Raw genomic sequence first — 23336 nt, 5'->3', positions numbered from 1 at the left:
CGAAGCAATCTGTGACAATGTTTTATTTATTTACTTGATTTAGGGGGCAGCTGCCCCCCCCCGCCTCTCTCTGCCTACACCCATGACAGACACCCTTGGGGGGAAAGACAAGAACCCAAATTGGATTTAAATCCCCCTTCAGAGCCTCATTGTTGTCACAAGAATACCTGAACATGAGCTGAAACACAGAGTACATGCAACTGCGAAATGGCACTTCACTGGCACTGCTGGGCAGCCCTCTGTTTCCCTTTCCCTCAGGTGAAATCCCCCAATGGAGAATGAATCACGAGCAACAGTGGGTTTTCTCCGGGAAAACAGGTTGCAAACAAACTTTATTATAACAGATGTAGACAAGGAGTTTTGGTTCTTCTTCCACCAAAATGTAACAAACATTGCTATTTTGTTTTTCCCCAAAAAACACAAATACGGCTTCAAATTGTAAGGTGTATGCTGTTCAGGCCTAAAGTTACTTTCTTTTACGCATCTTCCATAGATCAGACTTCTCCACACACACTTCAGGAACCTAGGATTTTAAGTGGACTGTTTCCTTAAAAGGTAAAGGGACCCCTGACCATTAGGTCCAGTCGCGGACGACTCTGGGGTTGTGGCGCTCATCTCTTAATGCCTGCTCCAAAGGTCTTATCTTACTCCACTAGGGATTATATAGCTATATATGAACTTTCATGCATATCAGTTAATATCTTGACCCTCCTCCATGAAAATAGCTGTTTACCTGGCCGTTTTCCTATGTTGTGAAGGTTCACCTGGAAACCAAAGTCCCCACTATGGACTCATTGTTAAGATCGTGTTTATGGAAGACAATGTTACTCGGCTACAAGTGATCGCCAAAGAAGAAGAAGAGAGAAGACGACGGCATACAGGAACTTTGCAAGGAGGGCTTTCAACCACATCTCTGAAGAGACTTGTTGCCCTTGTTAAGATTTCACATTCTGACTGCACAGTGTGTTGTTACTTGGGGTGACAAGGCCTGTTGACCATAAACTTTAACATGTCTCCTTTTTCTAAATCTCTCAGCTCAGCCTCTTCTACCTCACAGAGTTTCTGATGATAAAACAGGATACCACCCTCCTAAAATCCCTGGAGGAAGAGTCATGGGGATTGGATATTATACCGTTGAGTTTGAAACAACACAGTAGCAACAAGAAGTACAATCTTTAATAGAATCAAACGTGTTAGCACATGAAACATACGGTAACCCCAAATTATATAAAAGGATAAGAAGAGGGGATCTCTAAAATTACAAGTATCTGACTGTTTGCTACAATGCACCTTGGAGAAAATAATTCTATACATGGGAATTTACCACCATCACCCCTGAAATCCTCTAGAATAGATTGTCACTGTTTTCTCTTTATGACTTCTAACAGAGGCTCTTCAGTGTCAGAAGGGAGTTTGTTACGTCGAGAGCCAAAACCTACGTGGGGTTATGTTTTTGGGGTCAGCATGCAAAGGCAATATTGCGTAAGTCAGGAATACCCCCGAAAATGCTCCCCAGGCAACCATCCCTACTTGTCCGAAGCCAGAGATCTTGAGAGCTTTATGCAACCTTCCTAGAGGCTAGGAAGTAAGGTGGATTTAGAAACTCTTCCCACCACTGCCAATGCTCCCTCCCCCCCAATTGCATTCTGGGCTCTCACACAGGCCCTTCCAAGAGTTTTTCCTTGGTCTCTCAACCTCTTTCTATTTATTAATTTGTGTTTTGACAAAGGGTGCCAGGTTGCAATCACGCAGGTAACTTCCACTTGAGTTTTGGGCCGACTGAATTCAAACTAGCAAACAGGTCTCTTTGGATGTGGAGATTTTGATGAATTGCCACATAAGCTTCCCCGAGTTGTAGCAAAAGAAAAAAGAAAAAGAAAGGGGGGATTTTGGAACTTCCATCTCCAGGGCCAGTGGAGGTCTTGGGAGAGGAAAAGGGAATCTGAGAGCAGGATTGAGGCTGAGGAAGGTTTTAAGTGAGGCCATTGCATAATTCTGATTTCATTCAGAAAAGATGGTGGTATTCTCTCTAGAAATCTTAAGTCAGAGTTGGAGGTTGGAGAAAAAACTACGTCAAAAGAGGAATGTGATTAGGGATGCTGTTGTTTCCTAAATTATTTTCTTGCACCTCCTGCACTGAAGGGAGAGAGAACAGGCCAGTTTGGGGACTGACAGGCGACATAATCAGTCAGTGTCATTTACAAATCTGACCCGAGAAGGGAGAGTTGCATCATGATTGACACAAGGGATGGCCAATCACAGTTCTGCAAATATGGGTTGTTCACAAGTGCCTGCCAGCTCAGTCCTGAAGAGGAGACTGAATACGTCATAATGGCCATGAATATGCACTTGTCTGTCTACACCCTCAGTCAAGAGAGTCTCAGTTTCTCTTCCTTGTTCACGTAAAAAAGGGGCTTGAGGGTATCTCTTGAGAAAGAGGCTTCTGAGAATGTGTGGAGAAGGGCTGCTCTATCAGCATCGTAAAAGGACACCTGTCCCCCTTCACAGTTCAGGGCCACTCGGATCCTCTTGGGCTCCTGACTTGGAACAGGGGCCTCAAGGGGTCTGTACTCACCGCCCCACTTCCCCAACCCCCAGATCCCTTCTGTAGGATCAAAAGACAAAGCACCCTTCCTCTTCACAGACTTTCTGGCAACCCCCACACCCCATTCCTCCTCTCTTCCCACAGTGACCTCCCAGAAATGTCTGCCTGTTTTGAAGCCCTCACATCCCAGCACATCGCCATGTGTGTCAAATCTCTCAGGGTTGTGTGGCAGTTTTTGACGCACTACTCCATATCTCACTCTCTTTCGATCCTTGGACAGGATGAGGTGGGGATTTGCTGTGTCTGGATCCAAAGTTACGTCTTCTGCGGGGGCAGAGGAGGAATGAGAAGAGAGAAAACATCAATTGGGAAGCTGACTTTTCCTTAGGCACATGACAGAAATAGCATCTCCTCTGAAATGAACAGGGACTCCATGGCTCTGCACTCGAGACAGGGATGTTCGTCAACTTCTTGAAACATATGCAGTTCTTTCAAGGGTTCAAAGTACGGTAGTTAACATACATTATCTACATAGAACCTTTGTAATGACCCTGTAAGTTAAGTCAATGTTAGCATGCCCATTTTTCAGATGGGAGGACTGAGGCTGAGAGACAGTGGCTTCTCTAAGACCACCCCACCCCCCACAATTCATGGCAGAAGGGAGTCAAAGCAGTGACTCCCTAATTCACATCAATCTTTTACCTTACATCACATGACAGACCATGCTTGACAGGCCAGGTAAAACTGACAGCAGGTGCTCTCACCCTCCTTGTAACCACCATGCAAGTTTCTGTTACATATTTAATGTAATGTTCTCCCCCATCCTTCCAGTTAGTTTATAAAATGCAAGAAAGCGGTTTGGCTTCCCTGACCCCTCTGTGTGAAATGTCCCTCTTGGGATTCTTGATAGCACTCATATAATTGTAGAGTTGGTAGGGAAGCCAAGGGTCCTCTAGTCCAACCCCCTGCAATGCAGGAATCCCGACTAAAGCATTCATCACAGGCCCCCCAACCTCTGCTTAAAAACCTCCAAGGAAGGAGGTGATAATTTCTGAACAAATAGTGGGCTAAAGAAACCTAAAGCCCATCACTGGACTTCCCCTGAGGTCTAGATGTGCAAAGGAAGCTCTATTGTACTTTTGGTGGTGGGTACATGTTGAAACATGTTTGTCTATGTTAATCTTGTACCTGGCGACTTGCCCCAACATGTCTGCTTATTACAGGTAGGTAGCCGTGTTGGTCTGCCGTAGTCGAAACAAAATAACAAACAACCCTTCCAGTAGCAACTTAGAGACCAACTAAGTTTGTCATTGGTATGAGCTTTCATGTGTATCTGAAGAAGTGTGCATGCACATGAAAGCCCATACCAATAACAAACTTAGTTGGTCTCTAAGGTGCTACTGGAAGGAATTTTTTGTATTTTGTTATGTCGGCTTATGTTAATCCTGTATAACCCTTCCCCTTTTGACATTTTAGTGATGTAACCTTGACATTTCAGTGACTCTGTATGCTATGCATTATGGGCATTCTTGGGAAGTTTTAAAAGTGAATGTCACCCCATGCTCGGGGTTTATACTGCCATTTGAACCTGTTGCACAACAATTAAAGATCTCTGTCTACTCTACTGACTGCTGTTTTGCTTTGGTTTGTGGCTGGGATCCCCTTCTTTCCTGACCGCAGGTACTGGCGGGCTCTGCCCAGGAGCTGGGCTGTTCACACCTGGAATTTTCCCTTTCAAATGCAAAAGATGAGGGAAGACCCCCATCTTGCAGGGAAGCCGGACCCCTGGAGTTCACACTCTGGCAGCCCCCACCTCCCTGCCACTGACACCAGAACCCATTTACCTTCTGGCCCCCCAAAGGTAGTTGCAGTCATTTTCTGAGCTATTTGTGTTCATGCATTTTCCACTCTTACACCTTACTCTTACATAAACTCTCCTAAAAGGGGGGGGGAATCTTGTATGGCGCCAAGGGATATTTCCCCCTCATGTGCCAGGAGCATTTGGCTTCGCACCACCCCTGTGTCTGATTGAGAAAAGCCAACCATCCTGGTGTTAGAGGATTCCTAAGTCCAGCATCCTGCTCTCACTGAACAGATGCCTGAGGGAAAATAAGGATATTTCTCTTCTGCATTCGTGCCTCTGTTTCGTTTGACACCAAAATGGCTGGGGAAACCCAGACAGATGGGCGGGGTATGAATAATAAAATATTATTATTACTAAATGTACCTTTTCTCAGCTGAAGTCCATATTCCACAGTGTCTGGAAGAGAAAAGGAAACAGAGATTTAGCATCACACTGTCATTCAGATCACAAACCTGGAAAGAACAATATGAGCTCCTGAGATTTTAGCCAGGTGTTGTGGACTACAAGTCCCATCATCCCTAACCACTGGCCATGCCAGCTGGAGATTATGGGAGTTGCAGTTAAAACTATCTGAAACTCAGCATACAGGCTATCCCTGCATAAGGTGATGTCAAGGTTCAGGTCTTCTCAAATCTTGGGAGTAGAAGCAAGACCCCCAGAAGATCTCCCCGTCAACTACAAGATCCAGACATCCCTGTTCCATGACAGGAGACCTCAACTCCAGTCCCCTCTGCTCCTGGATGGCTCTTGGGCAGCCCCCCTTCCTTCTGTCCCCCTTCCATCAATCCCAGGGCCAAATGAACAGGAGAAATGCCCAAAAAGCTGTAGGTGAGGCTACTTGGGAAACAGGTGAGATGTGTGAAAGCATCCAAAGCCTGGCTGAGAGATGGGAAGAGGTCAAGTACAACTTTTTACAGACAACTCACAACTTAAGGGAGGGTTACATTCCTGGGGATTGTGCATAATCACCCCAGGATCACCCTGTCATTTTCCGGGCACTGCTAATGACCTAGAGCCTTTCATGAAGACTTCTAAACATCCAGTAAACAATCCTTTCAGCCCTTCTTCATTACCTCTGAACTGCTTCATGACTCCCTCCAGGAAGGGACTTATATCGCAGAAGTCCCAGATCCTCCACTTCAGGTCAGGAGGAAAAGCCACAGGAGGATCCTCTAAGTTCTCCTTCTCCTGAGACCTGGGAGGAGAAGAACAAAGTCAAGCCAACATCCTTCCAATGCAAGGAGGTTTCTGACGAGGCAGGTGTCTCATCCTGATTATATAGGCATGATGAATGTATCATGAAGCCTTTGGAGCAGGGTACTTCCTATGGCAAAAAGGAGCATGTAGATGACGTGTGGATCTAGAGAGATCCTAACAAGTTGAAGGAAAACCGACACACACCTGCTTCCAAAATATACTGAAGGGAATATATTAATATGAGATTGAAGATAAAGAAGCTGACATATGCAAATCATTTTTTTTGAAGAAAAGTGAACAATACTGAGTCCTTACGCAGAGATTTTAGGACTACACCAGTTTTAGTGAAGCATTTCAAGTGATTAATGAGCAAAAGAAAATAGCTCTGGTATGTGCATTTCTGAAATATAAGGAAGTTCAGAATGCTTTAGAATAGTTTTTGCAATTAACATTACAAATGTATTTTAGCCCAGTGTCTACATTTTAGAAATGCAGAAAATATTAGAAATTAAAGCAGTATTTTCTAAACATGGAAGATTCTCAAAATTCATGAGTGTCTGAAGTTGGAGGACAAGGCTGTCAGCGGCTACAATTCACGATGGCAGGGTCCAAGGCAGTGGTGCCTCTGAAATCCTGCTCGTGGGTTTCTCACTGGCATCTGGTTAATCATTGTGAAAACAGGATGCTGGACTAGATGGGCCACTGGCCGGATCCAGCAGGGCCCTTTCTCACATTCTTATGGCTGAGGAAGAACCAGCAGGAGCCTGGAATATACTGGATATTTAAGGGTAAGTTACAGTGAAGATATTTACAAGCCCCTTTGGAATGTCCCCGTTTTGTATCAATTGCAGAGTAAATGAATCCATCACAGAGAAGGGCTTTCAGAGATATGCAATGGAGGGGAACGAGGAATGGCTTCCTTCCCCTGATTGTAGATGAGACCAATGACTACGAAAACATGCCCCTATTTTTGCTGGGATCTTGTGAGATGGATGGTGGTGTACTAAGATATCTCTGGAAGGAGGAAATGGAGAGTGAGTTCCTCACTCATTAAACAAAATGTTCCTAGCATCATAATAAGGCAGGGTTTTTCTTAAAGCAGCAGATTTCCATCACTTACCTCCGCAAGAAGCTTCTGATATCCTGGAAGGAAAGAAAGAAAAAGATATCAGTGGAGCCATATCTGCAGAGAGCCCTGTGGTCAGTTATAAATACTAAGCAGCTGAAGCGGAGAGAGGTTAGGCAAGCACAAAACAAGAGACCCACAATAACATACACAGTGCCACAGAATTTTGGAATAACCATCAGATGGCAAAAGTCAGCCATTCCAGTGATGACTAATAAAAGGTCCCTTTCTTCCCTTTTGGCCAAGTCATCCAAACACCTGAAAGATTCAGTCCCATCACCCTGATTTGCCATTTTGCCCTGCAGTGCATGCTGGTTCCATGTTCACCTGCAACCAGTCGGTCCTCTGATATGTGCATCCCACAATCAATCATATCCTGAGAACCACCCTGAGACCTGTGGGTATAGGGCGGTATACAAAATTATTTTAATAATAATAATAATAATAATAATAATAATAATAATAATAAGTCATCCCGTCTCTGCCTGGACCCAAGACAGCATCTGAATGAAAAAGTGATGCAGTGCCAATTTGGAATGCCTGCATTGGAGGCAGTATCTGTTGTATTCAACTACCGGTAGCTTTTACTTAAGACACACTGAAGTTAATGAACCTAAGATAGTCATCCCCATTAATTTCAATCAGTTTACTCTGAGGAAAGGTTAATTGAATACAGAGCTCTATTGTGCATGAGAATGTTGATATGATTGACTGCACCAAATTTTCACTAAAGCGCAATTAAAGCTATGGCCCTTTGATCTACCGTAGCCCTGACTGATGAAGAGGAAATCAACCACGGAGAGTAGGACCAGAAGAGAAAGCATTAATTGAATAAAGATTTCTATTGCCTTGTAGTCTTCCCAGAGACTTCTGGTTGGCCAATGTGAGAACCGGATGCAGGACAGAAAGGGCCTGAGGTTTGATTTAGCAGGGCCCTTCTTGTCAGCTTGGGGCTCAGGGGTTACGACTTGAACAAAAGATTGGGGGGGGAGCAGGTAAGACCCGCCCCACATAATCAATCACAAACCATTCATGTACTGCTTCTTTCTCTTACAATAGTATTTTTATGTGGAGAAGGACTAAGAAATGTCTGTGGTCTGAAGCCGCACACTCCACCCTCTCACATCAAGACCAGGCCTGACCTGCAGGAGTTCACTCGCTGGTTCCTGAAGCTTCTCCTCCATCTCCTGAATGGCGCTTTCAAAAGAGGAGAGTTCCCCAGAGAGTATGGCCAGGTGTTCCTTCCTTTTCTTTGCAATCTCCTTCTCCACCTCTGCCATCTGGGCCAGAAGAAGCTTCTTTTGTTTTTCCAGAAACTGCTGCATTTGCCTGATAATAGCCACCATCTTTCCCCTCGCTGCTTTCATTTGCTTCTGCACCATCAAAAACAGAAAGAGGTGGAGAACAGTAGGCCAATATCAGGCATATAGTCTGACGTTGCAGGATGAAAAGACCAGTCATCAGAATTCACTTGGAAGGGCATGTCTGACATTTTAGAGAGATCATGGCAGCAGGAAAAGACTTTCATAAAAATTTACAAGCCCACCCCCTTCTTCAAATGGTCTTTCATGCCCTGTGGGTGATCAGCCTGTTCAAAAAGAAACCTCTTTCTGTATTTCATATTCATTTTCCCCAAGATATTGATTCTAGACTATAGCACTTTTTCCACTTCCAAGTAACAATGGTGCTTACAAGCAGGTCTTGGCCTTCTTCTTCTGCATCTGCTTTAAATTCCAGAATTTTCTCTCTCTCGTTCCTCACATTATCTAGGCAGCTGCTGATCTGATCCTGAAAAGAAAAGAAAATCAAACTTTGGTTTGCTGTTTTCTTTGTTGAAGTTTTAGCATTCATAATAACAGGAAAGTTGATTTATATGTTTGCTCTCTGCCCCAAAGTCTGTGGTCTTTGCCTTCTTCATCCTGGGAGCCTGTGGTACGATGGGTCAGTGTGTCTGGCTGTTAACCAGAAGGTTGGTGGTTCAAGCCCAACCAGGGATGGCTGTGGGCAGAATTCCTGCTGTTGTAAAATTATGTAGGTCTCTGGGCACCTTAAACAAAGGGGATCTTGACCCAGGTAGAGTCCGCAGATCCTGGTAAACTAGCGCAATTGCCGCTGCTTACCGCTACGAAAATAAACAGAGCCCCAGCCAGAGCTGTCAGAGCAAGGCAAGATTTATTAACCCACTCTAAAATAAAGAAATAAAAGGCCGTTGCAACAGCGGTTCAACCCCACGCAGCAAATTTAGTGGAGAAGAACCCCGAACAAAAGAAGCTTTGGATTTTTATAGGAACAGTTTCTCCATGTTACACAGTTAGCGTGAAAAAGGCGGGAAGCGGGCGGAAAGGAAGCAATCAGGCATGTACAAAGGCTTAACAGTCCGTGATGGGTAGCGACAAAAGGTGACAATCTTTGGTGGTAGCTGACTGATGCATGAATAATTTTTCCTATTGTTTCAGGATGAGCCAACGGAGATGCGGAGAACATCGGTGATAAAAAAATCTAAATAAAGTTGTTTTTCTCCCTTAATTTTGTGTATCTGTGTCATCTGTCCGCGGCCAGCTAGGTGGCAGTGTGGTATTACATATGATGAGGCGGGAGGGACAGTCATCCTAATTCAGCAGAATATGTGAGAACTAATACACCGGAGTTCATAAACATATATAGAAATCAACTTGTGATAATGCTCTGATCGGGGTATACAATATTGATGATAAGTAGCAAGAAGTTACAGTTTCATGTGCATTCTAAAGAGGGTTTACATACAATTGTAGCGGGTGAAAAGTGGAAGGAACGATTACGTTCTGACAGCGATCGTGCAATGACAGCTACAGCGGAACACTTTGACATTCAGTAACAAAATATAACGGGATCTCAGGCCAAACAGTGTATCGAAGGAAACATTTGTTAGAGACAGTATAAAGAAAATTCCTCCTTTATTTTGGTACTGTTTACTGCAACAAGATCGGCTGGGCTTCCTTGGAATCGATAATCTCCTTTCCTGGGAGGGGGGGGGGACGGAGACGCTTGGTCAGCAGCGGCAAGGAGTTTGTGTAATCAGACGAGATAGCTGTCATTTCCAAACATCCTGGCTTGGCTTTGTTATGTGTACCTTCCTATGGGCTTAGGGCGGAGGTTGTGGTGATCGGATCATGTTGATTGGGATGGTGGGGCATACCGGGGCATGTCTGGTTGAAACAATAGAAGGATTCCCCATCCCGGTCTCAAGTCAGCTTTCCCTTTTGACCTGATTTGGTACTCTGTGAAACATGGCTTTGGTGTGGCCAAGAAATGCGTGTCCCCTCTCTGTTCATTACTGAACCCTTATTTCATTTCCCCTCTCTGCGGCCTAATTTTTAATTAATTAAAAATTAATGCCGCACACTGGGGTTTGAATAGTCTCCGTTCCCTAGATGGAACATGGGGATATCTTCAGGGTACTCAGGGAACTGTTGCAGGGCGGCTTGCAGGCGCACAGAGGAGCCTAACGATCGGCTAGCAGCTGTCACTGGGGAACAGCTCTGCAGGAAGCAACAGGAGAGAAATAGGAGGAGTGCCAGGGATATGGAGATATAGATAGTCCCCTTCACTACCTCCTTTAGCCAATTAATGTTTGGGAGCCACGACCAAGGGTCCCAATCCCCCATCCCCTCATGTTGGATGTTCCTTAGGTCGTGAACGAGAGAATTCATTGTCTGGAGATGCGCGGTGACGTTAAGGGTCTGGTCAGAAATGTAGGAACAGCACTCTGCCCCGATGAGCTTACATGTGCCGCCCTGGGAGGCCAAGAGGAGGTCAAGAGCAAGGCGGTTCTGTAGGGTCATGGAGCGGACCTGGGTCAACTCCGTCAGGACTGACATGGTGGAGGCTTCAGATTCGTTTATAAAACGGAGCAAAATGTCCGTCAATCGTAAAATGTCCAAGTGGTTAGAGTAGGCTCCGTATGCAGGAATGAGTGCACGGAGCCATGTCTCTCCACTAGCATTGGGCTTCCGGGAAGTCACTGGGGAGCGTCTGTTCCTTCTACGGCCATGGGGTAAATTCCGGGTTACTCGAAGCCCCGGGTGCACATGACCCAGGTAGCAGGATCCTTGCATGTGTATGCTGACCCAAGTGAAAGCTCGTGTGGAACAGACCCAGAACAACCCACCCAAGGGTTCCCCAATACGGCCGGTCTGAAAGGTTTCCACAAGGGCCGCACTAGGGGTTTCGGTTATAAAGGGGTAAAGCACTGCGGTTAGGGCAGATTTCATATTTAGGTAAGGGCGGGAATGGGTACGGTTCTGAATCCATGTCCTGTTTCCCTCAGGGTCACTAATGACAGTCACTAAGCAGGAACTGGATCCTATGTGGTCCTTGGTTCCCGAAAATTTTCTACATAGTGGCCCGGTGATTTCCCCGCTTAAGTAGATATATTGAGAGGTAGGCTTTATAAAGGTCAGGTTGCGGGTGAAGAGGTATTGGGATCTGTACTGATCTAGTGTGAGGGGTGTAGCAACAAAAGGTACTCCTTGCTCAATATGTGCTGGGGTATGAGCGCATATCCAGCAGTCGGTGAGGTTAGTTGCATGGGCTACCTTCTGTACTAATTGGATATAGGAATTGCCTTGCCAAGCGGATCTTAGGGAGTTGCGTTGGGAATCAGGGAACTCAGATAAGTTGATAGATCTGGGGGCCGTGCCGACTGGGTGGAGGGGGTCATGGCGTTGAAGGAGATACAAGTCGGAAGCTATCCCTCCACATCTCTGGGGCCCCTTGAAGTCCCACTCTAGATCAGCGCTACCCCCAACCGGGTGTAACCATCCTTCCACATACTTGTTCCCATCCCATGCTGAAAAGGTCCCCAGATCCCATAGACAGCAGAACTTTCGTACACAAATACCTTGAACTGTGGTGGTAGTGACAGGATGGGTGCAGGTGAGTCCATAAGTCCAGAAATCATTAATAGCGGAGTCCGTATACCCTTCCCAGAGTCCATGTCCTATCTCAGTGGGGTCATAAGTCCTGACTGTCATTCCCCATTGAGTTTTGTGATAAGTTCCATTGTGGCAAGTTAATCGGTTCCACAGGTTGTCAATGGTGTAGAATGCACGTCCGATGATGGAATACGAGGCAGACCGGATGAGCAGTTCCCAGACTTGAGTGTCCCGTAAGCGGGGGCGGAAAGCATGTCGGAGCCAAGTCATGGTTCCGGGCAGGCAGAAGTCGAGGTTTCCCAAGTTGCTCCGAGATGAGGGATCGGTGGAATCAACCGCTCGTCGGTCCAGGAAGAAGAAATCCGTCGGGTTCCCTCCACAGTCGAATGGTGGTTTCGCGGCTACCAGGAGGGCGGAAAAACTGCATGCCAGGAGCAGGAGGCGGTCCATCTTTTAGGGGTGAGTCACCAATCTGTGTGGGAGAGAAAGAAGAACATGACAGACACGATACACCTAGGGAGGAAGGGAATTGGGGCTTGGGCTTGACGGCATGCAAGGGGGGGTGAGGGGAGAAGAGGGTTGTGATAAGGGTAGGTAAAACAAAAACAGGGAACTCAGGCGTCAGTTTCGGTGGTCTTCTCCTTCCGGAATTGCAGTCGAATAGGAGGGTGGTCAGGATCGTCTGGTCGTGGTTCAAGCAGAATCTGTGACATCCACCTCTCCGGGGTCTCACAGCCAGAGTCGTCTCCTTGAGGTGACGGCGTAGTTGGTCGAGCTGCGGTGTCGCCAGGAAGGTCGACGTCAGGGTGAGCGTTCGATGCAGAGTCGTCTGGGGGAGTGATGTCCTCGGATGGCGGTCGTGTAGGTCTCTCAGCGTCGTCTGGTTGAGGCTCCTCTTCCTCCGGTGGTTGTGCTGATTTGCAGAAGGTGTGGTGGATCCATGCAGAGCGTTCGGCCACCTTGACAGCAGTCGGGGTTGTGAGGAGGATCTGAAATGGTCCTTCCCATTGCGGTTGTAGGGCAATACGTCTGTAGGTTTTGATGCGTACCCAGTCTCCCGGTTTAAACGAGTGGGCATCAACATCAAGGGGTACATTTTGACAGTTTGCAGCATATTGGTGGAGCCTTTTGAGTTGCCGCTGCAACTGTCTTACATAGGCAATTAGCTCATTTTCCCCAGCTTCCAGTTCAGAAATTGGGAGTTGGGTAGTATGGGTTGGGGAAGGTCTTCCAAATAAAATTTCGTAAGGGGAGAGTTTTAAAAGTCCTCGTGGCTGACTTCGGATATTATGCAGGACTAACGGGAGGGCATTAACCCATTTGAGGCCTGTGGCTCTGCATACCTTACCAAGTTGGGTCTTGATCAACCCATTCATTCGTTCAGTTTGTCCGGACGAAGGGGGGTGGTATGGGGTATGGAGCTGCCATTTTATCCCGAAAGCCTTGGAAATGGCTTGGACTATTTCAGCCGCAAAATGGGTGCCACGGTCTGAGTCTAAACGGCGTGGAACTCCGTACCGAGGTATAATTTCTTGCATGAGGATCCTGGCTACAGTTTGTGCGTTTGCGTGTTTGCACGGAAACGCTTCTGGCCACCCCGAGAGGCGGTCTGTTATCACTAGCAACTGTTTATATCCTAAGCAGCTAGGAAGTTCGGCAAAGTCCAGTTGAAGGCTTTCGAAGGGAATGTACGCCCATGGTCTAGAGCCTGGGGGTTTGCGAGGTTCGGTTTTGGGGTTAAAACCTGCACATATGGGGCAGTTTTTAGTCACTGATTTGGCAAATTGGTGGACACCCGGGGCATACCAGTGTCTAAGAATGCTGTCACTAAGTCGGTTTGTTCCCCAATGTGTGAAATTATGTAGTACCCGGAGGTGGCGTGGTACCCAAGCCTTTGGCATTGCCAGGCGGCCATCTGGCATAATCCATAAATTGTCCTTAAGTTGGGCCCCTAGTTCCTGCCATGAGGTTATTTCTTCTATGCTCGCAGTGCGATACATTCGAGTGAAGTCCACGTCGGCTGGAACTACAATGGCCTGAAATTCATTCCTATACATTTCCCCTCTCATGGCCGCTGCCTCCTGGGCAGCGGCATCCGCAATACGGTTTCCCGTTGACACAAAGTCTGTCCCGTTTGTATGTGCCTTACAGTGTATAACTGATATGGCCTTCGGGAAATGTATGGAGTCCATTAACCTTTTTACGAGGGGGGCATGAGAGATCTGTGTTCCTGCAGCTGTTAGGAATCCTCTTTGTTTCCAAAGAGTTCCCGTAGCATGTACTAGCCCAAAACAATATTTGGAGTCAGTGTAGATATTAATGCTCTTGCCTTCGCCTAATTCACAGGCTCTGATTAGGGCGATAAGCTCTGCTGCCTGCGCACTGTAGCGTGGGTTAATAGGCGCAGCCTCAAGGATGGATTCATGTGTGACTACAGCATAGCCGGTTTGTCTGTGTCCTGCCACCACCTTGGAGCTTCCATCAGTAAAAATCGAGAGGTCTGGGTTTTCTAAGGGGAGATGATCTAAGTCTTCCCGGGGTTTTTCTGCCAGTCGGACAGCTAAGGTGCAATCGTGATGGGGGGTGCCATCATCGGGCAGAGGTAGAAGGGTGGCGGGATTTAAGGTGTTGACTCTTTTAATGCGTACATTCGAGGGAGTGAGTAGAGCGGCTTCATACTGGTTTAGACGTTCGTTACTGAAATGTTGACAGTTCCTTAAGTTTAGTAAGGTGGCTACTGCATGCGGCACATTTAAAATTAGCTCTTGGTTTTGAACTATCTCTAGGGCTCTGTCCACTAATTCCGCAGCCGCGGCAATCGCCCTGAGACAACCTACAGTCCCCTTCGCCACTGGGTCTAATTGTATGCTGTAGTACGCGACAGGACGTTCCTGACCTCTGAAGGTTTGCGTCAGAACTCCGGATGCTACCCCCTTCTGTTCATGTACAAATAATGAGAAGGGGAGACGGTAGTCTGGCAACCCTAAGGCTGGAGCCGACCTCAGTTCTCTTTTTATGGTTTCAAAATTTTGTAAGCTGTCCTTGGACCACTGAAGAGGTTCTGGTTCATCTTTATTAGTCATTTTTACAAGGGGTTTGGTTAATTCTCCATATCCTGGGATCCAGCACCTGCAGAATCCGCTCATTCCTAGAAACCCTCGGAGCTGTTTCTTGGTCTTTGGCAGGGGAACCTTAGCTATAGCATCTACTCTCTCAGTTGTCAAAGCTCTTGTTCCGTGGCCAATTATGTGACCCAAGTATTTTACTTCAGTTTGGCAATATTGTAGTTTTTTTGGTGAGACCTTGTGGCCCTTGTCGGCAAGGGCGGTTAGCAGATGGACGGTGTCCAGGTGGCAATTAGTGTCGGAGGTGGAGCAAATTATCAAATCATCTACATACTGTAAAAGGGAGGAGCCTCCAGGAAAGGAGAGGTCTTGTAGGTCCCTATGCAATGCACAGGCAAAAATTGTTGGGCTCTCTACATATCCCTGTGGGAGTCTAGTCCAAGTCAGCTGTCCCTTTTCCCACGTGAAGGCGAACAAAAATTGGCTTTTCTCATGCACTCTTATGGAAAAGAAGGCAGAGCATAAATCAATGACACTGAAATATGTACTATCTGGTGGGATTCCGGTCAAAATGGTATTAGGGTTGGCGGTGATGGCGTGGCGGGGTATCACAAAGTTGTTGATAATTCTGAGGTCTTGGACAAGCCTGTATTTAACTGGGGCACCCGGGGGTGATGGTTTGCGTACCGGCAGGAGTGGACTATTGCATGGGCTGACGCAGGGAACAAGGATGCCTTGATCCATGAAATCCTGTATCATTGGTCTCAATCCTTCTATTGCCTCCTGCGGCAAGGGGTACTGTTTGATGGAGGGGTATGGGACATCGGTGCGGAATTTAATAACAACGGGATCTGCCGATTTTAAGAGTCCCACAGAGGTATTTGTAGTTCCCCACAGGTGAACTGGTACCTTGTCAATCAGAGGGGTTGGTATTTCTAAATCAGTCGGGTTTTCTTCTTTTAAAATGCCTTGAAAGGAGACTGCCGCCTCTTCTGGCATGTGGAGGTAGATACCCTCAGCGCTGCAAGTTATAGTTGCCTGTAATTTACATAGTAGGTCTCGCCCTAGTAGGTTGACAGGGCTCGAGGTCAGTAGAAATGAGTGCTCGGCAGCCAGGGGCCCTATCGTTACTTTCGCTGGCTCTGAAAGAGCGCATGTCCTGGGGATCCCGTCTATGCCCATAATACGTTGCTTTTGTTGACTGGACCTCAGATGGCTGTCGTTTAAAGTTGAGAAAGTTGCCCCTGTATCTAGTAAACACTGATACTCATGGCCATCTATGGTGATTGTGCATATGGGGTCATGGGCTGATAATGCAATTGTCGGGCATACCAGGGCAAGGTTCGAAGGATCCCCGTTTAATTGTCATTGGTTAGTCTCTGAATTAAGAGTGGGGTGCATTTGCTCCTGGTTAAATTCCAGCGGTAGTTGGAATGGGCGCTGATTTTGGAAAGGGTTTGGCGCTATCGGGTTAGGGTTTTGTGCTGCCGTGGATCCCATCCCTAGAGCTGGTTTTGGTGCCACGGTATTTAAGAGTAGTGGACAATTTCGCTTGAAATGCCCTATTTGATTGCAGAAAAAGCATAGAGAGGTGGCCTCTCGATGCTGGACATTGTTAGCCCTTTGGTAAGGAGAGGCTTGACGATTTGCATGTGAGTTCATCCCCCTAGGTTGTGTGGGAGCCTTTGAATTTCTGAAGGGGTAACTCGGCTGGGGGTTATATGCGGTACTGGCTGCACTCAAAGCCAAGGCGAGGACTCTAGCATCGTCCTCCTTTTCCTTCCTTGCCTCCTTTTTCTTTTTCTCATCCCTTCCATCATAAATGGTTTTCGCAAGCCCGAGGATCTCACTCATGGGTTTCCCTTCATAGGCTACTTGGAGGGAGAGGAATTTTCTGATGTCCGGACAAGCTTGGTCTTTAAAGAAGCTTTTTACCACTACTTGGTTGTCTGGGGTATCAGGATCGATTCCCCCCCATGTCCGAAAGGCGGTTATTAGCCTGGTATAGAAGGCGGTGGGAGTTTCATCAGGTTCTTGGGTTACCTCCCTGATCTTAGTCCAATTTGTAGATTTTTTTCCCGCGAGCCTTATCCCATGTAAGATGGCTTTTCGAAACGCCTTCAGATACCAAATCCCAGGCGTGGTGTTATAGTCCCATTCTGGTTCGGTTCTAAGTTGGGCTGCAGTTAGAGGCTCGATCCCTGCGGGTTTATTGAGTTGGACATCAGGTAATTTTAGGGCTTCTGTTGCTTTCTCTAAGATCTCCTCCCGTTCGGGCTCATTAAAAAGACCATTCAGGAGCATGTGTACGTCTGCCCAGGAGGGATTATGAGTAGAAAAAATAATGGCAATTTTACGATAGCACATGTCAGGATTGTCTTTTAAGGTCGACATCTGCTGAGCCCAATTCAGTAGGTCCGAGGTTAAAAAGGGAACATGGGAATAGACGAAGTTCGTCCCATCTGAAACTGGGACTGACCTTAAGGGATATTGTCCCTGGGTTTTCTCAGTAGCCTCTGGGTCCCTTTCTATGGGGTCTCTTTCCTTTGTGGACGATCCCTTTAATTCCGATAGAACTGTCACTAGTTGCTCCATTAAATTGTTTTCTGGGTCACGACTACGAGTTCTGCTAGCGACAGGACTTAGCTGGGGGGGTACTTCAACAGGAATTCGGGCTTCGAGGTCGCCCCGAGGTGCTGGACTTAGACTAGGCATGGCAGGAGTTGCAGATCCGCCTTCCACTGCACTCCGGGAGTTTTGGACCTCATCCTCCCGTTGTCTGTTTGCGTTAGAAGGAGAGGGTGCCGGGGCTTCGGCAGGGCTACAGAGCTGGTCTACCGGCTCTTCTATGATTGTTTCCTGGTACGGTGGGGGTCTTGGGCTCCTTTCCTTTATCACTGGCATTTGTGGGGCTGTTGGACCTTCAGTTCCTTTAAGAAGGATTTTTGCCCTTTCAAATAAGTTGAGATATCGAATTTGCAAGGGATATTGGTCTTCTAGGGTTATTCTTAGTGCAGAGATTCGCTGGGCATTAAAGGAACCTCTCGGTATCCACTTCTCTCCCTCTGGATGGTCCGTGGTGACGCGGATCCAGTTTTTTTGACAGAGTCTCTTTAGCCGATTTTTGTCAAGTTTTTCCACCCCAGGTAATTCATGCCAATGTTCGAATATGAATTGTAATGGGCTTTCATCCTCAGAGTCCCCACTTTGGCGAAGCTTCCATTGAGCTTTGCCACGGCTGGGAGTCTGGGACAGGAATTCCTTTGAATTATGCGCACCCATGTTTATTCTGGCTCTTTATACTGCAGTTCTGGGTCCCCGACCCTTTCTCCTGGACACACTTAACCTTCCGAGTCTATGACCCACCCCCACGTTCTAGTGGTGTTTCTGCCTGCCGTTCGCGTGCACTAACTACTAGGCGGCTGGTGCAGCTAAAACCCTATTGGAACCCTCCCACTGGTCATCAATTGCCTGAGGGTTCCACAGCAACTTCCCTGCCTCTTACACACTAAACTCAGATCCTACTGAACGCTTGCCTATGCAATGCCAGGTCGGAACTGAGGAATAAAAGGTTGGAAAAGAACAGGTGCACTTGCGTTCCCTGGTCATGGGTCATACCCAACAATGGGTCGCCATGGCAGGGGGGCGTCTTCACCCGAAGATTAAGAGCAGAGGAATAGGAAACAGAGCTGGGATAGCCAGATTCCCAGATTGGTAGAAAAGGCGACAGTTTGCTCAGACTTCTGCTCAGTTTGGCAGAAGGGAGCTGGGACAGTCTTTCTAAGCACTGCGTTTGACGTAAAGACTGTTGCCCTGCACCTCAGTTCTACTTTATACCCGTGCCTTGGCAGCCTTGCTGCAACTGAGGTCCAAAGAGGAGAGTAGAAAAGGATAGTTCAAGCGGAGAAATAGATTTTTAGTTGCTGTGGTTCTTAGCTCACCCAAGGTGTCCCCTTTTAATACTCACAACGATTCTTCCCTGAAGCTCCGGATTCTTAACACTTAAAGTCCTGGTATAAAAAGAGAAAGGGAGAAAAAAAAACCCACACAACCTTCCCCGAAACGTTGCTCCGCTCTGGCCGGTCTCGCCGGACTCCCAATCACTCCCCAGAGCTCCGGCCCCTGAGGTCTGGATGCCCCCTGCAAATGGCAGGAGCGCGCAGGGCTTCCTTTTCCCCAGAAAGGTCGGGGCTCAAGGAAAAACTGGGTCCCCGAAGTGGTCGCCAAATCTGTTGTAAAATTATGTAGGTCTCTGGGCACCTTAAACAAAGGGGATCTTGACCCAGGTAGAGTCCGCAGATCCTGGTAAACTAGCGCAATTGCCGCTGCTTACCGCTACGAAAATAAACAGAGCCCCAGCCAGAGCTGTCAGAGCAAGGCAAGATTTATTAACCCACTCTAAAATAAAGAAATAAAAGGCCGTTGCAACAGCGGTTCAACCCCACGCAGCAAATTTAGTGGAGAAGAACCCCGAACAAAAGAAGCTTTGGATTTTTATAGGAACAGTTTCTCCATGTTACACAGTTAGCGTGAAAAAGGCGGGAAGCGGGCGGAAAGGAAGCAATCAGGCATGTACAAAGGCTTAACAGTCCGTGATGGGTAGCGACAAAAGGTGACAATCTTTGGTGGTAGCTGACTGATGCATGAATAATTTTTCCTATTGTTTCAGGATGAGCCAACGGAGATGCGGAGAACATCGGTGATAAAAAAATCTAAATAAAGTTGTTTTTCTCCCTTAATTTTGTGTATCTGTGTCATCTGTCCGCGGCCAGCTAGGTGGCAGTGTGGTATTACATATGATGAGGCGGGAGGGACAGTCATCCTAATTCAGCAGAATATGTGAGAACTAATACACCGGAGTTCATAAACATATATAGAAATCAACTTGTGATAATGCTCTGATCGGGGTATACAATATTGATGATAAGTAGCAAGAAGTTACAGTTTCATGTGCATTCTAAAGAGGGTTTACATACAATTGTAGCGGGTGAAAAGTGGAAGGAACGATTACGTTCTGACAGCGATCGTGCAATGACAGCTACAGCGGAACACTTTGACATTCAGTAACAAAATATAACGGGATCTCAGGCCAAACAGTGTATCGAAGGAAACATTTGTTAGAGACAGTATAAAGAAAATTCCTCCTTTATTTTGGTACTGTTTACTGCAACAAGATCGGCTGGGCTTCCTTGGAATCGATAATCTCCTTTCCTGGGAGGGGGGGGGGACGGAGACGCTTGGTCAGCAGCGGCAAGGAGTTTGTGTAATCAGACGAGATAGCTGTCATTTCCAAACATCCTGGCTTGGCTTTGTTATGTGTACCTTCCTATGGGCTTAGGGCGGAGGTTGTGGTGATCGGATCATGTTGATTGGGATGGTGGGGCATACCGGGGCATGTCTGGTTGAAACAATAGAAGGATTCCCCATCCCGGTCTCAAGTCAGCTTTCCCTTTTGACCTGATTTGGTACTCTGTGAAACATGGCTTTGGTGTGGCCAAGAAATGCGTGTCCCCTCTCTGTTCATTACTGAACCCTTATTTCACTGCATTGCCAGGGGTTGGGCTTGATGACCCTCAGGGTCCCTCTCGACTCTACTATTCTATCCCTGCCACCTGCATTGCTCCTCCCTCCAGCCTTTTCCTAAGAGATGCTTCCAGAGGAAGAACTGTGGGTGAGTTACTCCTGCATGCATGAAGGGGGACATTGGGGGTACTGTACTCCCCCAAAAGGAAAAAGGAAATGTTTATTGAACAGTTTTAGAAGTTTAGTTACTGTTTGGCTGCCGGAGGGGAGAATACACTAAAACATTTTCTTGCAAAGAAAAAAGAAATGTTTATCGAACAGAATTTCAGAGGTTTTGTTTTCTATTTTCTTATTTTATAAGTTCTGTTACATTTTCTGTTTTTCAATTTAAAATACTCATTTTAACCTCCTTACAATATCAGGGACTTAACTTCTTCTCTCTTCATATCATAAATCCCTGCATATTTTACAAAAACTAAACCATTCAGCATTCCATTATTGCATCCATCAAAACTTAAGTTGAATGCTGCCAACATATTCAAGTGTACACATCCCCCCCCCAGATATTCAATAAATATTTTCCAATCTTCTCTAAATGTATGTTCTCTCTCTCTTATTCTGTGTTAGGTCAGCAAGCTGCGCATATTCTATCATTTTAAGTTGCCCTTCTTCTTTAGCTGGGACCTCAGTTGTTTTGCATTTTTGGGCTATGAGTTTACTGTAGTTTTATAAGGCTGCTCAAAAGCTCTTGCTGGCGAGTGACTCTTTGGCTGCCGGAAGGGAGAATACATGAAAACATTTCTTGCAAGACCCCCTTCTCTGTAGGTATTTCACCCTCATCATCCCCAAAGGAAACCCAGAGAGATTTCTTACCTTGTACTCCTGGGACGCCTCCTCCAGAGGAACCACCTCGTGGCTTTTGTGCTTCTTGGATACATGACACACCACACAGATGGGGCTCCCGTCCTTCTTGCAGAAGAGCTTCAGGGGCTCCCGGTGCTTTTCGCAGACCCTCCCCTTTCCTTCGGCCTCCTTTTCACCTTGAAGACGGAGTTTTTCCACAACATTTGCCAGCGGCCGATTGGGGATGAGGTTCCTGCGCTGAATGATTTTTCTGCACTGAGGGCAGGAAGCCTTTCCCTTGGATTTCTTCCAGCACTGGATCAGGCATGATCGGCAGAAGTTGTGTCCGCACTCCGGGATGATCACTGGATCCCTGAAACACTCCAGGCAGATGGGGCAAGTGGCTTCCTCGCAGAGATCCTGCACGGGACCCTGAGTGGCAGCCATGGCTGCTGCCTCGCCAGGAGGAGAGAGCTGGTTTGGTTTTCTTTGATTTTCGCGCGCGAATAGATATATTTCCGTTTCCTTCCCAGGGGAAGATCCCACCCAGGTGACTCGAGATTTCCCTTCCGCTCCGCAGATGTAGCGTTAGCAAGCAGATCTTGGGTATTGCTTCCCCCGCCCAGGAAATTCAAGCAGGAGGACTCAGAATCTCGGCTGCCTTAGGAACGTGGATTTAAGTGGAACAAGGTCTCTTTGATATGGCAATTTATTTTTTAAAAGAGAATGGGCAGAATTCCTTGCTGCTAATTTAAGGAGCCATGCGCTTACGAGAGGTAGAGATAAGTGCGTTTGTTTTTTAGCTTCATCGTCAGCCTCAAACTCCTTTGAAAGCCACTGAATGAATAACTCAGACTCTGCCGACTCTTTCCAGCTTCAGGGCACAGTGTTCATACTCCATGCAGCTTCGCAGCCTCTCCACGGTGATGAACATTCCCACGGGACAATTGGACACAGACCTGGTGAATTTTAAAGCTGATCTTCAGGTCCAACTTCCTCCCATTTTTTCCCCCATCCACTGATCCAGTCTGTCCGTCCTCTCAGGAAAAAAAATTAACTACGTATTTTTTTGTTTTGTTTTTTGGTGTGGGGGAAGTGTTCTCTCTCTTTTTACCTGTGATAGTTTTTATCTTTATAAAAAAGTATTATTGCATGGCGGTTGATACATATTCCCCATTTAAAAAATGTCAGCGTTGATGCTCTGAACATTTTTCTCTGATGTTCTGGGAGGAAACCGAAAAAGTAGGAGGTCTTTAAGCAGAGGCTTGACAGCCATATGTCAAGAATGCTTTGATGGTGTTTCCTGCTTGGCAGTGGGTTGGACTGGATGGGCCTTGTGGTCTCTTCCAACTCTATGATTCTATGATTCCCCCCCCTTCCAATTCCCCACAACTGACTGTGTGTTAAAAAGTAGGGTGTCAATAGGGTACCTGCTCTCTCACTGACATGGAAGAAACGGCTGAGACTCACTTCTCTCCTGGTTGTGGGATTCCCATCAATTAAGGGATGGGCAGACTTAAGACTTGGGGGATTTGCTTTCATTTTTAATCGGAATGCTGAGATCCAGAAATGGATCCAGGTGTGAAATATGAGCTTCTGCAGGAAAGCCCCTGAAATACGTTATAAAAATTAATAAATTTTCTTAAAGGGGATCAACCTCATAAGGAGGACTTGAACCCTTTAAGAAGCAGATTTACCTAGGCTCCTTTTGGTCGGGAAAAATAACAAAGACCAAAACCCAGGGCTTGTAAAGCAAATCGTGATCTTTATATATATATATAAAAGAGTTCTGTGTTATAAAATCATATTGGGGGGGGGTGTTGCAGGACACCATTACTAATGAACAGAGAGGGGTGACCGAATTTGACAGCTGCAGTTACCCAGAATCCCTCGCAACACCACCTTCTTCGCCTCTGCTCCACTCCAGAGACCCGCACCCCTCCCGCTTGGACTCAACCCTGCCTTAAGGAAGGCTTAAGGATCAGCATATGCACACATTTCCACATGACTAGCAACTTGGGAGCCATAATTCCCTGTCAATGGTATCTCATTCACAATGGAAGACTCCTCTGAACAGAAGACAGTGATCAACTCTTATGAAAATGTTAATTTCTCTTTGTGTTTAGGAATTCACACCTGGGAGGGGTGATAGGAGGACTAGGAGAGGTGTCAAAAGTGCTCAGACCTTGAACCCTCCTTTTTTATGAGGTATTGATTACATAGCTGTGATGTAGGAATGATGTATTGGGGGCGTTTCTTG

The 23336-nt window shown here is 46.7% G+C and overlaps 1 protein-coding gene across 2 annotated transcripts; it reads right to left on the bottom strand.

Moving 5' to 3' along the window:
* Positions 1-300: 300 nt before the first annotated feature.
* LOC148687061 (zinc finger protein RFP-like) lies at positions 301-21630 on the bottom strand. Of its 2 annotated transcripts, XM_088663605.1 has the most exons (7): positions 21107-21630; positions 8425-8520; positions 7875-8105; positions 6727-6749; positions 5483-5604; positions 4773-4805; positions 301-2869 (listed from the first exon to the last, which is right to left on the bottom strand). In XM_088663605.1, exons 1-7 carry the CDS (start codon positions 21521-21523, stop codon positions 2370-2372), a joined length of 1422 nt encoding a protein of 473 aa, XP_088519731.1. In that variant the 5' UTR covers positions 21524-21630; the 3' UTR covers positions 301-2369. The 2 variants fall into 2 exon arrangements, with proteins under 2 accessions (XP_088519731.1, XP_088519732.1); XM_088663606.1 differs by lacking the exon at positions 7875-8105 and having other exon boundaries at positions 1159-2869.
* Between the last annotated feature and the right edge of the window lie 1706 nt (positions 21631-23336).

Source organism: Zootoca vivipara, chromosome 2 (assembly GCF_965207765.1).
Source record: "Zootoca vivipara chromosome 2, rZooViv2.hap1.1, whole genome shotgun sequence".
In the NCBI taxonomy this organism is placed as follows: Eukaryota; Metazoa; Chordata; class Lepidosauria; order Squamata; family Lacertidae; genus Zootoca; species Zootoca vivipara.
This window is presented reverse-complemented; position numbering and strand designations above follow the sequence as displayed.